This window comes from Schistocerca gregaria, chromosome 6 (genome assembly GCF_023897955.1).
Source record: "Schistocerca gregaria isolate iqSchGreg1 chromosome 6, iqSchGreg1.2, whole genome shotgun sequence".
Classification (NCBI taxonomy): Eukaryota; Metazoa; Arthropoda; class Insecta; order Orthoptera; family Acrididae; genus Schistocerca; species Schistocerca gregaria.
The window spans coordinates 287,718,720-287,734,105 of NC_064925.1; the positions used below are offsets into that span (position 1 = coordinate 287,718,720).

The 15,386-nt window shown below is 45.9% G+C and overlaps 1 protein-coding gene across 3 annotated transcripts in view; it reads left to right on the plus strand.

Moving 5' to 3' along the window:
• The window catches only part of LOC126278209 (histone acetyltransferase KAT7), a 504,982-nt gene that overhangs the window by 47,729 nt on the left and 441,867 nt on the right, over positions 1-15,386 (plus strand). The window contains exon 9 of one of the 3 annotated variants that reach the window (XM_049978144.1): positions 4,441-4,687. The exons of the other annotated variants lie outside the window; for them this stretch is intronic. Coding sequence (XP_049834101.1) covers positions 4,441-4,461 — 21 coding nt within the window. The 3' untranslated portion in view covers positions 4,462-4,687. Of the gene's footprint in view, positions 1-4,440; positions 4,688-15,386 lie in introns of those variants that run through there. 3 annotated transcript variants of the gene reach the window in all.

Sequence of the window (15,386 nt, forward strand, 5' to 3'; positions counted from 1 at the left end):
TTCTAACCTGGTGCCAGATATATCATTGCTTTAAACACTCTTATGTTGCGATTATGTAAATTAGGAAAATCAATGAGTGTATTATTTGGCATGGCTGTCGCGCTCGTTTTCTTTCACGTCTTTCTTTTCAAAAAAAAAAAAATGTTATTGGCATGATTAAATTGTAAAACGAAAATCGGTAACTCCATTTAATAATAATTCTTCGGTTGCTTAGAATTATTAATTTTGATGTTCAGGCCTATACAAGGTGATTCAGGGGGAATGTTATGTAATTTGTGAGGTGATTGTACATGCCGGCCGTGGTGTCCGAGTGGTTCTAGGCGCTTCAGTCCGGAACCGCGCAACTGCTACGGTCGCAGGTTCAAATCCTGCCTCGGGCATGGATGTGTGTGATGCCCTTAGGTTAGTTAGGTTTAAGTAGTTCTAAGTTCTAGGGGACTGATGACCTCAGATGTTAAGTCCCATAGTGCTCAGAGCCATTAGAACCATTTGACTATAGTTGCGATGTTAATGAAAGACTCTTCCAAGGGTCCAAGCAATTAGGCAACAAGAGCATCGACTCAGATTCTTCATGCAAAACTTCTTAGTAAATTGAAAGCGTGTGCCGGATTGCGACTCGCCCACGGCGCCCTACCTTCGGCGAATTTAGTTTCTGCCGGCCAGAAGAGAACAATCAAAAGCGCTTGCTTCCCCATACGCCACGCAGTGTTAGGACGCTTACAGATCGCGCGTTGCGTAGCGCATTGAAAATGCATGAACAGGTTGTTGAAGCAGCTCGACCTAACATGCTTGAAGACCTTAGTGGAACTGACTCCGGATCCAAACGGAAAGGCAGTTAATGAACTCAGGTATGAAAGCGAATTCACTATGAGTTATTTTCTTATTGGCGTATCCGCTTTTTCATTCTTATCTCTTCCATTCTGGTGTGTCATATAATCGCTGCAGCATGTCAGTTTCTTCATCAGAACGCGACTCTGAACTGAGATGCGCGAGTCCAACCATAGCTTCAAAAAGAAATACTAGGCGCTACAGGCTAACGGATTGTGGTCCAGTGCGCGCTCATATGTGTCATGTAGCTTTTCTTGCGCTGCGTCTCGGAGAAAATTGAGATTCACTGCTACATGTTCCCTTTAAGATTCACAAAATCGAACAAACTCGCTCTTGGACGGAAAGTCCTTTTATTTAAACATAAAATTAAATATTCCTTTACACTAATAAGAAACACCCAGTATCTTTTAGAAAACGTGAAACTGGAAAACAAAAACCATAGAAAGCAGCACACGAACCAGCAACCTTTCAATTCAAAATCCCTGTCTCTGTCCATACCACAACAATAGAGAGATGTTATGCGCCAAAGTGCCACTTTCCTTTTTTACATTAATTATAATACGAGGGACGTTCAATAAGTAACGCAACACTTGTTTTCGTCGTCGATTTCGTTGAAATTATGCGGATTTTGTGTGGGACCTCATGGAATATTCCTGCTTCAACCCGTACAGTTTCATTAAGTTCCGATAGGTGGCGGAGATATACTAGCCTTCAAAATGGCGTGTGTAACGCAAGTGCGTTCCATGCAGAGTGCTGGCAATGAGCGTCTTTTGGCAGTGCACAAAAGAACGGTGAATCGTAGGCAGGAGGTACGTCATCATCGCAATAAGGTCGCGCAAACTTGTCCGAACTCCGGCGTGCCGACAAGCTGCATACAGCTGACACTCCTCCAACATTGGAACGTGAGGACACTCTCAATCGAGGTGAGATTGATCGAGGGATCACTGACAAACATCTCGCTGCTCAACTGGACGTCTCAGTCGCTAGTGCTGACACAGAATCTGTGCTCCTAATAAGAGCTCACAGAACCTCATTGGATTGTTCTTCCTCATCCACCCTACACCTCTGATCTCACACCTGCCAACTTCCAACTTTTTGGCCCAATGAAGGATGCCTCTGCAGGAAGCAGTACGTGAATGTTGGGGAGATTATTGATGCAGCAACCTGGTCTCCCAATAGAATGGTCCCGTGCCTGCAAATAGGCTATCCCAGTAAGGTCACGTACGACTATCGCATTGAACTGAGATTGTGTTGAAAAATAGTTTTGTAGCCAAAATTGTGAAGAATAATATGGTGTATTGAAATCCCGATCAAAACGAACCAGCTTTCGGAAAAAAAGTGTTACATTACTTTTTGAACTCCCCTCGTATAAAAATCATCAGAAATGGGCCTCCACTTCATACGACGTAATCCAGTAAGATCTGCAACAAGGAACCATTCGATCCATTAATTTCATTTTAACGGAACATTGTGACGTCAGGAGGATCTCAGCAAAATTTGTCCCAAATTTGCTAGCATCTGAGCAGAAGCAACTTCGTTCGGAGATCGCAAAAGATATGGTTGGATTCTGTGAACAGTAATCTCAACTTTCTTAACACAGTGATCACCAGTGATGAGTCCTGGGTTCACGGGCACGAACCAGAATGAACGTTCCAGTTATCGCTATGGAAGCGAGGCACGATCATGGATGTACGGAAGTCAAGCGGACCGTCTTTTTTGGCTCCATGGGCATGATCGATCATGAGTACGCCCTAGAATGTACTAATGTCAATAAGGAGTACTACCAACAGCTTCTGCGTCGCCTTCTTCGAGCAGTGAGGCGCAAACGGCCGACTTGGGGGCATCGTGTAGTTGACAGATTCACCACGTTCACGCACCCGCTCATCGTTCTCAATTAATTCAATTTTTTTGGCCAAACCCAATACGGCTATGGTCTGTCAGCCTTCCTGTTCCCCTGACCTAACACCGAGCGACTTCTGGCTTTTACATAAATTGAAAAAGACTCTGAAAGGTAACAAGTTTCAAATCAGGGAAGACATAATACAGAATTCAGTGGAGCAGCTGCACGCCGTACAAAAAGAGGCTTTCCAGCGATGTTCCAGCAGTGGCAGCAGCGTTGGGAGAGATGTGTAGAAGTTGGTCTACTTTGAAGCTGACTGGTGTCAAACAGTTATTGCATGTGAAAGAAGATTATTTATAAAATGAAAGTCGGATATTTTTTGAACAGCCTTCGTATGGACGAAGTAGTTCTTTTAAAAAAATCGACGAGCCGCGATTACCGTGCGCTGCTATAACATCCGACGCATCCAGTAGTCTACAAGATGACGTGCCGCATTGGTCGAAGACTTGGGACAATGTGCATAGTAAATGCTCCATCCTAACAGAAACTGCCTCCAAGAAGGAGAAAAGACACAAGATTGACTTCTGGCCCAGGCTACATTGTGAACATCCTCGAGTTATCGAATCAATAGTAGGTTTCTGTGCAAAAGGCAAATCATCACGTGGAACTGGACAAGTAAAAAAATGGTGCTCATGAATCGTACGGCATCACGTACGTTGGAAATAATGCACATTTTAAAGCTGAGCAGGTGACATTTCCTAAGAAGGTTAGCCTTTAACTACGTGAGGCGGTTTGGCGGTTATCCTTAAAAATTTGAACCTACTCCTTATCCCAATTAGTGAGATGTGGTGGGGACTCCCCCCCCCCCCCCCCCCCACGTGAGGTGTAACCCGTAGTCGGGTGAAGATCCGTAAAAATGGAAAAATAACTTGTCTTAAACATCTATTAAAACACTTTAATAAAATAGAGATTTATTTATAAAATGTATTAAATTGTGTTTTTAACACGTGACTAATAACACTTTACGTAAAACATGCCGACCCTAAGTACGGTTCGGCTGGACAGACAGGGGGAAACGGACAAAAAGGCTCGATGAAAATAATAATAACCGTTTTGACGGATCCCAAAAATTTGAACAATTATTGGTAAATTATGCACAAGAACTAAACATTGTACAGATTTCATACATACTGCATTTTCAAGGGAAACTCCGAAAGTTTTTCACTAACGTTCGATGTGCGAACCATGAGTGTCCCGGCAGACGTCAATACGGTAATCGAATTCTTGCCATACCCGTCCCAGCATGGCGTCGTCGACTGTGAGAGTCGCTCCCCGTATTCTTTCCCGGAGCTCTGCTACGTCACGTGGTAGAGGCGGTGCATACACCATATCTTTTAATGTGTCCCCACAGAAAAAGGTCACACGGTGTCAGATCTGTAGAGGGGGGGCGATTTCATGAAACAGCTGTCGCCTTCTGTAGCGCGGCCATGTTTGCAACTGTCGCTATCGGCAAATTACCAAACTACTATGTGACGGTGTACGTGAAAAAAGAAACTTCAGGGTTTCTCTTCAAAATGACATATGCATGATATCTCTACAATGTTTGATTCTTGTGCATTAAATAATTGAAAGTGTTCCCGGACTTCATGTACGCCCCTCAACACTGTCAACCCACACATCCAAAATTTTGTTTTGTACATTTCCCGATATAGCATTGGCAAATCATGGCATTCCAGGCAGATTCTAGAATTTGTGTGTTCATTTTTCGGTAGTTCGGCCTCGGAGGTTCCTGAAACTGACGCTAGTGTGTTACAAAGATTGCACGTGGCTCAAAGTGCTGGAGCAGCTGTGGAAAGGAGGCGGCTCCATAGCCAGGGCGCGGCCGTACGACAAGATGGCGGCGGTCGCTGCAGCAGGCGGTCAATGGGGGCGCAGCGTACGGCGGGTCGACGACCCCCACGGCTGCTGGCCGCGGCGCCGGCGTCGCGTCGGCGTCGTGAGAGTAGTACGGGGGGCAGGAAGGGGGGCGGCGGCAGCGGCGCCGCCGCGATCGATGTGCGGCGTCTGCGTCTGCGGCGAGCGGCCGCCGGGCGCTGCCATTCATCTGCTGCGCGGGCACCGCACTCGCGCCGATATTGCGGCACGGCCGGCGCACGCACCTCCCCCACCCCCTGCGCCGCCCCCCTCCCCCCCTCCACCACCACCCTGCCACCCAGCCCCATCACGCCGCAGCATCTCGGCGCTGTCTGCACCTGCCGCGGGCGCGTCAGCTGCTAAGCGCTGCGCCTGGCCCTCCGAGCGCAACCGCACCGCTCTGCGACAGTGACCAGTCGTCCCGTATATCAGTGGTCGTTCGTTATGTAGCTTAGCACTGCAGTAGTAGCGTGAATTTCTGTCAGGTTATTGGTCGCGTGGGTGACAGCTTCCACCAACAATTGTTTTCAAAGTTATTTTAACAATGATATCGAATTTAATTACACAGGGTGTTACACAAAGGTACGGCCAAACTTTCAGGAAACATTCCTCAGACACAAAGAAAGAAAATATGTTATGTGGATATGTGTACGGAAACGCTTACTTTCCATGTTAGACCTCATTTTATTACTTCTCTTCAAATCACATTAATCATGGAATGGAAACACACAGCAACAGAACGTACCAGCGTGACTTCAAACACTTTGTTACGGGAAATGTTTAAAATGTCCTCCGTTAGCGAGGATACATGCATCCACCCTCCGTCGCATGGAATCCCTGATGCGCTGATGCAGCCCTGGAGAATGGCGTATTGTATAACAGCCGTCCACAATACGAGCACGAAGAGTCTCTACGTTTGGTACCACGGTCGCGTAGACAAGAGCTTTCAAATGCCCCCATAAATGAAAGTCAAGAGGGTTGAGGTCAGGAGAGCGTGGAGACCATGGAATTGGTCCGCCTCTACCAATCCATCGGTAACCGAATCTGTTTGTTGAGAAGCGTACGAACACTTCGACTGAAATATGCAGGAGCTCCATCGTGCATGAACCACATGTTGTGTCGTACTTGTAAAGGCACATGTTCTAGCAGCACAGGTAGAGTTTCCCATATGAAATCATGATAACGTGCTCCATTGAGCGTAGGTGGAAGAACATACCGACGAAACTAAAATGAGCTCTAACATGGAAATTAAGCGTTTCCGGACACATGTCCACATAACATCCTTTCTTTATTTGTGTGTGAGGAATGTTTCCTGAAAGTTTGGCCGTACCTTTTTGTAACACTCTGTATACTCTGCTCCGCACGTGAACACGCTATACTGGGTGCGGTGCGGCGCTTAAATGTGGACAAATTTCAGTTTGGATTCCCGCCGTATCGTAGTTCTGACAGAGGCCGCAATTGGCATTCTTGAAATCCGTAGGCATCTAGTAATCAGTCAGAACCTCTAAATATTACGGACTAGTGCATAGTGCAACCGAAGAGCCACGGTTATCGAAAGTCTTCCCGTGGAGCATAGCCCACTAAAATAGTTCGATTCTTCGAATAACCGATATCAACTGTTTGCGATATTGTGGCCAAGCACAATGCTTCGGAGAAGTCTGGGTAACGTTACGCTAACCCTGCGAGGAAACCTCATTCGAGGAAACTGCTGCAGTTAGTGAGACACTCGTCGTCGAAAAAGCTCAGACGCTGATTTCGGAGGACCTGAGTCAACCGCTGAGGAAATTGGCGACAGTACTGAATGTCAGCGAACGAACAATGTGTCGGATGGCAGAGGAGGACGTCATACGAGCCATTTAGTCCTAAACTGACTCTCCGATAACGTTGACATATTCTGGTCAAAGGAGTTCTGGCCCCCGAATAGCCCGGGTTTGAACCCCCTCGACTACTATGTTTGGAGCGTAGCCTCTATCGAAGCAGCATTCGCGAAATGGGCAGCACTGTTTTAGAGAGTGCGTGTGATCGCAGCAGAACAAGATTGAAGGCGGTCATTACGGGTGATGGGGGATACATGCAGGAACGTTACTCTTGAAAGATACCACTACTTATATGTAAAAGGTTTTTCATTTGTATTTTGTTTTAATAAATTTGCTTTTAATAAAAGTTTCATTGCCCTGGTGTCAGCGCCACACTCTGCATGTATCATAATATCCACAAATAGCCTATTTTAATGAAAACAAACAAAAGTGAACTAGTATTGCAGTAAAAATGAGTAAGTGTAGTTTGTGAACCATACGCTGCAGTACCTGTAGGGTAAGGTTGGTCAATAGTACGCTTCTGCTAAGAGTTCAAAGTAGCATTTTCTTTACATTGGCTACACTGATAGACAACGAAAGACTACATTCAGCTGTTGCTTCTATAGTGACGTCATCACATGTGTTGTTGAAGAGCTCCGCCATAATTATTGGTTATAGCAGGTAAATATAAATTTTTGTCGTAAATTATGTAATCTTTGAGATGTATATCGTAAGCAACAAGCAGTATCTAGGTACGCACTAGAAAAAATTGCCGTTCTGTGAGGAGCAAACAATTGCATCATGTTTGTTTTTAACTGTGTGGCGCATCGGTTAAGAGTACGCTGTTTGCAGGTTGGTGTGCCGAGCGGTTCTAGGCGCTTCATTGTGGAACCGCGCGACCACTGCGGTCGCAGGTTAGAATCCTGCCTGGGGCATGGATGTGTGTGATGTCCTTAGGTTAGTTAGGTTTAAGTAATTCTATGTTCTAGAGGACTGATGGCCTCAGATGTTTAAGTCCCATAGTGCTCAAAGCCATTTGAAACATTTTTTAGAGGACCTGTCGTTATGAACAAAAGCTGCTTCATATATTACTGCGAAAAATAACCATTGGAAAAAAATTATCTATGGATTTACGTCATGAGTTTGAAGGGGCCTTTGTTATGCGTTCAGTACATCGTGGAAAAAAAGCCTGACAGGCCGAACTTGTATATACGAGGTGTGAGAAAAGTAATGAGAATGATTTTAACTACCAAAGTCTTTTTTTGTTTTTTATCACTATATTTTCTTTTTCAAAGTATTTCCCTTCGGCTGCTTACACCGGCGGTGTCGTCGTCCCCAGTCTTGGTAGCGGCGCTGACAGGCTACAATTGGTAGGACCTTTAACATGTCGGTCACAACTTCTCAGTGTTCCCAAAATGATGTCCTTTTAGGACATTTTTCAATTTCGGAAAAAGAAAGAAGTAACAATGAGTCAGGTCAGATGAATAGGAGGGTTGTGGAACAATAGGACTGCTGTTAGGAAAAAAATTCCGTGATGGAAGTGAGCCGGGTGCCATGGGGCGTTGTCACGATGCAGCACTCACTTGGCTCCAACGTCCGGTCTCACTCGGTCCACCGAGCCTTTCGTGGGCGTCTTTGTAAAACTCTTGGTTGACAGTTTGTCCTGGAGAAACCAGTCTCACAAGAGCGCGCACACGTTAGTGATTCTGTCGGATTTTGAATTTGAAGGTCTCCGTGGGCCACGTTTATCTTGAGCGTGTTCTCGGCCTTTCAAAAATGATTTTTGCCATCGAAAACTTGTGCTCATAATAAGGAAATCTCCTCATAAGCCTGTTTCAAGTTTCACTTACGGTTTTCTAAAGTTTAACTCTAAACCTGATGGCATACCGTTGCTATAAATACCGTTGTTCCAGTTACGTAACACACACACAAAAAAAACAGCTTCACTGATGGCGCTCACAAAAATCACGTGATGACTGTACGGAGCTGAAACTCGGACTGAGCACCTGGAAGAGATGAAAACACAAGTCTACAGAAGCAGAACGACACGTTACTTCCAGATCGCCCGCAGTGTTCTCAGTCTAATAACATCTCTCACACACCTCGTATTTGGCCGCAAACGACCGTAAAAAGTGGATACCTGCAATCCTAGCCAGACATGCAACGCCAATAAACCGCAGCCAAATTGGTGTTCCCACCATTCCCCTGCGGGCAAAACTGTGACAACCGCAAAGTGTTTGTACAACGCTCACAAAAAATTTTGCAGAGAAATAATGACATGCTATCTATTACCATTTCGCCTGCACTTCTGCTGGGTTTCAGCATTCGCAGACGGTGACGACTACAAGAATAGCGTACCAGCATGTGTTCGAAATCTGTTTTTCCCACAATTCCGAGAACAGGCCGAAAATTTCCTTTTCAACAGGACGGTGTACCTTCGTCAACATTTCTTGACAATGAGCAGCGTCACCTATATGTGGGCTGTAAGGGACGAACGGATCTCACATAGCACAACTGGCCTTTCAAGGTCGCACGATCCCACGTTATTTGATTTTTTGAGGGAAGTTTGTGAAATATTCTGCGTATTTGCCTCGCTTCCAACAACTCTGGCGATTTCCCACATCGCATAGCAGCATGAGTGAAAACAGCAGCTTCAGAAAATCTCGCTAGAGTGTGGGACGATTTTGGTTGCCATCTGGGTGATTCTCGTGCGTTTGGTGAAGTTTCATTGAACGCTTGTGACAGATATATGATAACATTGGTCCTAAACGTAATTGTAAAAAGTATACAATGGCTGTAATTTCAAATGTGTAAAAGATGTAGGCTTGTAAAATTGGTTGGTTCTTTCACAGATAAAAACTTCGTAGCCCTGTGCGTAATTTACAATGTACTACACCAAGTTCTGTCTCCATTACTGTGGAAGATACATTCATGTGAAGTCGTATAAATTGTTCTGAAACTCCCTGAGCAACAGAGCGAGTCGTGTAAAGTGCGTTCCTTCTATTTTGGCTTTTCACCTGTCTGTCTTTCCACGATGAAGGCTGTTTCCAGCTGCCGATATATTTATTAACAGCGACTGCAATTTATATGGTTCGTCATTTACAAGCATACATATCGAAACTCGTGGCAACCAAAGTACACACGGTCCAGCCGCATTAATACGACGACCGCGTATGTTAGACTTCAGCGTACAATAATCGCTTACGGAAGGCTCTTGACAACATTAGCAGTTGAGGAAACGGAGCTATCTGACGCGCAAAAGGGTATGATTATTCGATTTCCGGCCAAGGGTGGAAGCATTTCAGAAACGGCGAATTTTGTAAACGGTTCGCGTGCCGCCTTACAAGGGGATTCTCCATACAGTAAATCACGGATTTTGATGTGCTTCAAATATGTTGTAGAGGCACTTACCCCGAGTACCTGGCTATCCGGTTTTTTAGCGACGGGCCTTGGTTTTTGAGAAAATCGATTTTGAATTTCATTGTGTGCCTTGTATACCCGTAAGATTACACATATTCCGAGCAGCTGAGCGTAGCGCAGCGGTAAAGGTTCACGGCTACCGTGCTGGAGGTACCGTGGTCGAATCCTGCTGGTGTACCTTTTTTTTCAAAATCGACCAAATTTTTCAATTTTATTTCAAAGAATATCAACAAACAGAGTAAGGTGTGTGAAATTATAGAGATATATTCAGTTATTAATGTTTTCTGTCACACTATATTACAAAATCTTATTTTTCATCGTCCACATTGCATGATGTGCCAGAGCAATATTGTGGGTGATACGTATCATAGAAACAACCGAAGCACACATTTTCGCAGCACCACTCGCATTTTATGAAAGCACGGTTCCTTCATGAACGATACCGGGAAACACAATTCTTTTGCATTCAAAAAGATTTATCTTTCATGCGCCAATTTCGATGCGAACCATGCGTATCTAATCATACTTTCAAGATTAGGTGCGCTGAATTGATGTAGGATTAGCGAATGTAATTTTATCGAATCTTCCCTAGAAGCGATCTCTGTCTTTCATCAAGTCGGGAGCATTCTGAATAATTTTCGTCACGATTTTCACCTATCGGTAAAAATAAACATCGCAGGGCTGGCAATAAGGAGTGCACTTTGGTGTGACCACTTTTAGGGTGCAGATGCTCGCTTTCCTTTCATCAGTGAATAGATGATCGTATAAAGTTCAATCGGTTTGCCCTCCCTTCGAATTGATAATCTAGAAACATTTTTTCTGTCCCACGTACGGAAGGATTAACCCAAAAATTCTTCGTCCACCAGTTTCGTGGACTTCCCGGATTTCGTGCAGGACACGACTGCATTTCTGTATTTCCCAGTTAAGTCGTCTACTCGTTTTTGAACGTTAGGACCAAATTTTCCTGACTGTTCTTGCATACATAAAAAAACGTATGGGAGCAGGATTCGAACACGCTACCTCTAGCGCGGTAGCCGTGAACCTTCGCCACTGCGCTACGCAGACTTGCTCGGAATATGTGTAATGTTACGGCTATACTAAGCGCGCAATGAACTTCAAAATCGATTTTCTCAAAAACCAAGGCCCGTCGCTAAAAAACCGGATAGCCAGGTACTCTGGGTAAGTATCTCTACAACATGTTTGAAGCGCATCAAAATCCCTGATTTACAGTATGGAGCGTCCCTTCGCTAGTTGAAGTATACCACGTGTGGCACAAAATTGCGCCATCCAAAACCGACAGCAAGGCAACTCTGGTGCACCAAGGGCTATAGATGACACTGGCGAACGACATCGCGGTTGCGGATATGTATGGTCGTATAGACAAGGAACTGTCGAGTAACTGATCGCGCAGACGATCGACGGGTATACCAACAGTGTCTCCTCAACGGCCGTTGCTTTGTTTAGACCTCCGCAGCAGGAACTTGGTTCATGCACTCGAGGTGATTGCTGTTCATCGGCGACGAAAACTGGAACTTGCACGCCAGTACCAAAAGTGAACGTCCACTGAGGGGCGGAACGAGACTTTTTCATTCTCTGTTGGAAAGATGGCCGTTGCCGTGAAAGCAAACACCCTGCGACAACCGTCGGAAGGATCCAGGCCGGAGGACAGAGCGTTATGGTCTGGGAAATGGTTTCGTGTCATTCCATGGGTGGGAGCTACAGTGGATGACTCTATCCTTGGGGACCATGTCCACCCCTATATGCAGTTTGTTTTTCCTCGGCACTGTGACATCGACCAGCAGGACAATATAACATGTCACACTGCTCACCTCGTACGTAAGTGTTCCGAAGAGCGCCAGCATGAGTTTGTCGTGCTCCGGGCCACCAAACTCCTCGGATCTAAACCCAGTTGAGAATTTGTGGGACCATCTCAGTCGGGGTGTTCGCGGCATCGGTCCTCAACCGAGAAACAGCGCAGCTGGCACTGCAATCGGCGTAGCTTCGCATCCCTGTCCTGTACTTTCCAGAACACTCTCCCTGTACGTCCGGAAGCGGTCCACACTGTAAAAGGTGATTATTCAGGCTTTTGACAGGTTGTCACATTAATGTGACTGTGCAATGTATTACAAGCGAACAAAATCGATTGGGCCCTTCTTCAACATCATAAAGATAGCGAGGGCAAGTCAAAGAGTGTATACAAGTTTCATTTCAAACGAAAATATTTATTCTAAAACCACCATTTCAATTGCCGTAACTTCGTTTCTCTAGATAATGTCCTTCTGCTTCTGTGCACGTGTTCTGTCTCGATAAGATTCCTAATACCGTACTGGAAGAATCTGCGGCGTTATGCAGATACGTTCTTGCACCGACTGCAGAACCTCGTAATCCGACAGGGACTTACACGTAATAATGAGTACTTCATAACACCATTTTTAAAATTTTTGCCGGCCGGAGTGGCCGTGCGGTTCTAGGCCCTACAGTCTGGGACCGGGCGACCGCTACGGTCGCAGGTTCGAATCCTGCCTCGGGCATGGATGTGTGTGATGTCCTTAGGTTAGTTAGGTTTAAGTAGTTCTATGTTCTAGGCGACTGATGACCTCAGAAGTTAAATCGCGTAGTACTCAGAGGCATTTGGACCATTTTTTTAAATTTTTACATTTCGTCAATAATCTGAAATCGTGAAAATCAAATTTTTGTTTGCTGTAGAAGCCCTATAGAGGCATCCCGCAACTGAGATGAATGCTCGCCTTAGCCATTTAGTGATATTACAAATATCCTTTCTTCCAGGAGTGCATATACTGCCAGGACTCCTGCCATGTTCGGAAGCTGGAGATAATGTTTAAGCAGTGAGGGCGAGCGCTGTATCGTGCTTGAGTAAGTCAGTCGGTAGAGCAGTTGCCCGCGAAAGTAAAAGGTCGCACGTACGACTCGCTGTTCCACACGGAGTTTTGAATTGCCAGCGAGTTTCAAGAAAACTGTGTTTGCTCAACGCAGAACTCATTTACGACGGTCACTCCACAAGAAATGCAGACTATTTTTTTTAATACATCTTTTATTCCACATGTTTGAAAGTTTTACAGTGTGTATATACATCCTTTAGGAACAATATTTTAATTTCTCCACATCATTTCCATCCCTCTCAACTGCTTTACGCCATCTTGAAACCAGCGCCTGTATACCCGCACGGTAAAATTCTGGACCAAAAAGTTGGAGCCACTGTTTGGCAGCGTGCACAAGGGAGTCATCATCTTCAAACCTTGTTCCACGAAGAGAGTCTTGCAGTTTCCCAAAGAGATGATAGTCACATGGAGCCAGGTCAGGACTGTAAGGTGGGGGTTTCAGTGTTGTGCATCCGAGTTTTGTGATCGCTTCCATGGCTTTTTGACTGACATATGGCCGTGCAGTGTCGTGCAACAGCAAAACATCATGGTTTTACCGATGTGGTCGAACACGACTCAGTCGAGCTTGAAGTTTCTTCAGTGTCGTCACATATGCATCAGAATTTATGGTGGTTCCACTTGGCATGATGTCCACAAGCAAGAGTCCTTCGGAATCGAAAAACACCGTAGACGTAACTTTTCCAGCAGAAGGAGTCCTATTAAATTATTTTTTCCTTCGGTGAATTTGCATGATGCCACTCCATTGATTGCCTCTTCGTTTCTTGTGAATAATGATGGAGCCATGTTTCATCACCTGTCACAATTCTTCCAAGAAATTCATCTCCACCATTCTCGTACTGTTCTAAAAGTTCGCTGCAAACCGTTTTTCTTGTTTCTTTGTGAGCCACTGTCAACATCCTGGTAACCCACCTAACACAAACCCTTTTAACGCCAACACTTTCAGTTTTCTGCTAACACTTCCTTCCCCTATCCCAACGTAGCGTGACAATTCGTTCACTGTGAAGCGTCTGTCAGCAGTCACCAATTCTATAACTGTCTGCACGTTGCGTGGAGTGTGTGCAGTACGAAGCCTGCCGCTGCGAGGACAATCCTCAATATTGCCATGCCCGCTTTCATCACGTAACCCGCTTGCCCACCAGCTAACTGTACTGCGATCGATAACAGCATCTCCATACACCTTTTTCAACCTCTTATGGATGTTTCCCACTGTCTCGTTTTCACAGCACAGGAATTTTATGACAGCACGTTGCTTTTGACGAACTTCAAGTGTAGCAGCCATCTTGAAGACATGCTGTGACGGCGCCACTCACGGGAACAGGTTGAACTATGAAAACAAGCGGGAAGGATGTATCTACACACTGTAAAACTTTCACACAAGCAGAATGAAAACTGAAACTTCCTGGCAGATTAAAACTGTGTTCCGAACCGAGACTTGAACTCGGGACCTTTGCCTTTCGCGGCCAAATGCTCTACCAACTGCGCTATCCAAGCACGACTCACGTCCCGTCCTCGCAGCTTTGCTTCTGCCAGTATCGTGCTTGGGTAGCTCAGTTGGTAGAGCACTTGCCCGCGAAAGGCAAAGGTCCCGAGTTCGAGTCTCGGTCCGGCACACAGTTTGTCTGCCAGGAAGTTTCATATCAGCGCACACTCCGCTGCAAGGTGAAAATCTCATTCTAGAATGAAAACTGTATTTTTACAAAAATAGTGTGCCTTTCTTTTGGAGTGACCCTCGTAGTAGAAAATCGCAGGTCTGCTGCTAGTTGCCTATTTGGTGTACTGCCGGTAAAGAACAAGTTTGGACAAGTTGGGGTGTCGAGCAGGTGAGAGTTTGGGAGTCGGTGCGAGCCACAGCGCCGCCTGCCGCTGGTTCCAGGGGAATACCTTCACGGCCAGCGACGTCCCGACGTGGTGGCGAATTGTGCGAGACGCGCACACCTGTCCCTCGGCGGTGGCGGCAGCTGCCTGCGATTATGCGCCGCTGCGCGGGCCTCCTTGGGCCTCGGATTGAATTGTAAAGCCAGCCGACCAAAGCCGGCAGCTGCGCGCCCAGCCGCCTTGTGTAGCGGCGTTTTTATAACTTTCCTAGGCCGCGCCGCGAGTCGGGCCATTGTGAGCGCTTGCTACTGGCCCCAGATAGGTAGGGGCGCAGCGCCTTCGCCGAACGAGCGGTACAGCCGAAGTTGGCAGTGTAAACACAGGGGTTCGACAGAAATATGGAAGCACCGCGAGAAATGCATGCTTGAACATAAATGCAGGTGCTTGCCAAGGATGGCAGGTTGCGCTGGTGCATTTGACCGCGAACGGCAGCTATGCAATATCCTCAATGCGTAGCAAGTGTCAGTTTTGATCAGAGTTCTGTGTAGTTGTGAGTGCATTATGTCGGAGCTAAGTGAATTGGAACGTGGGCGAATTGTTGGTGCTGGTATGGTTGCTACTTGCATAACGAAGGGAGCCGTAGTATTTGGTGTTTCAAGAGGAAAAATAAAGATGATTTATACCGCATACAGGGAAAGTTACCGAGCGAGTAGGCGAAGTGTTAGCACATTGGAATCGTATTCGGGAAGGCGGCGGTTCAAACCTGCGTCCGATCATTCTGATTTGGGTTCTCCGTGATTTCCCTAAATCGCTACAGGCAAATGACGGAATGGTTCCTTTGAAAGGGCACGGCCGACTTACTTCCCCATCCTT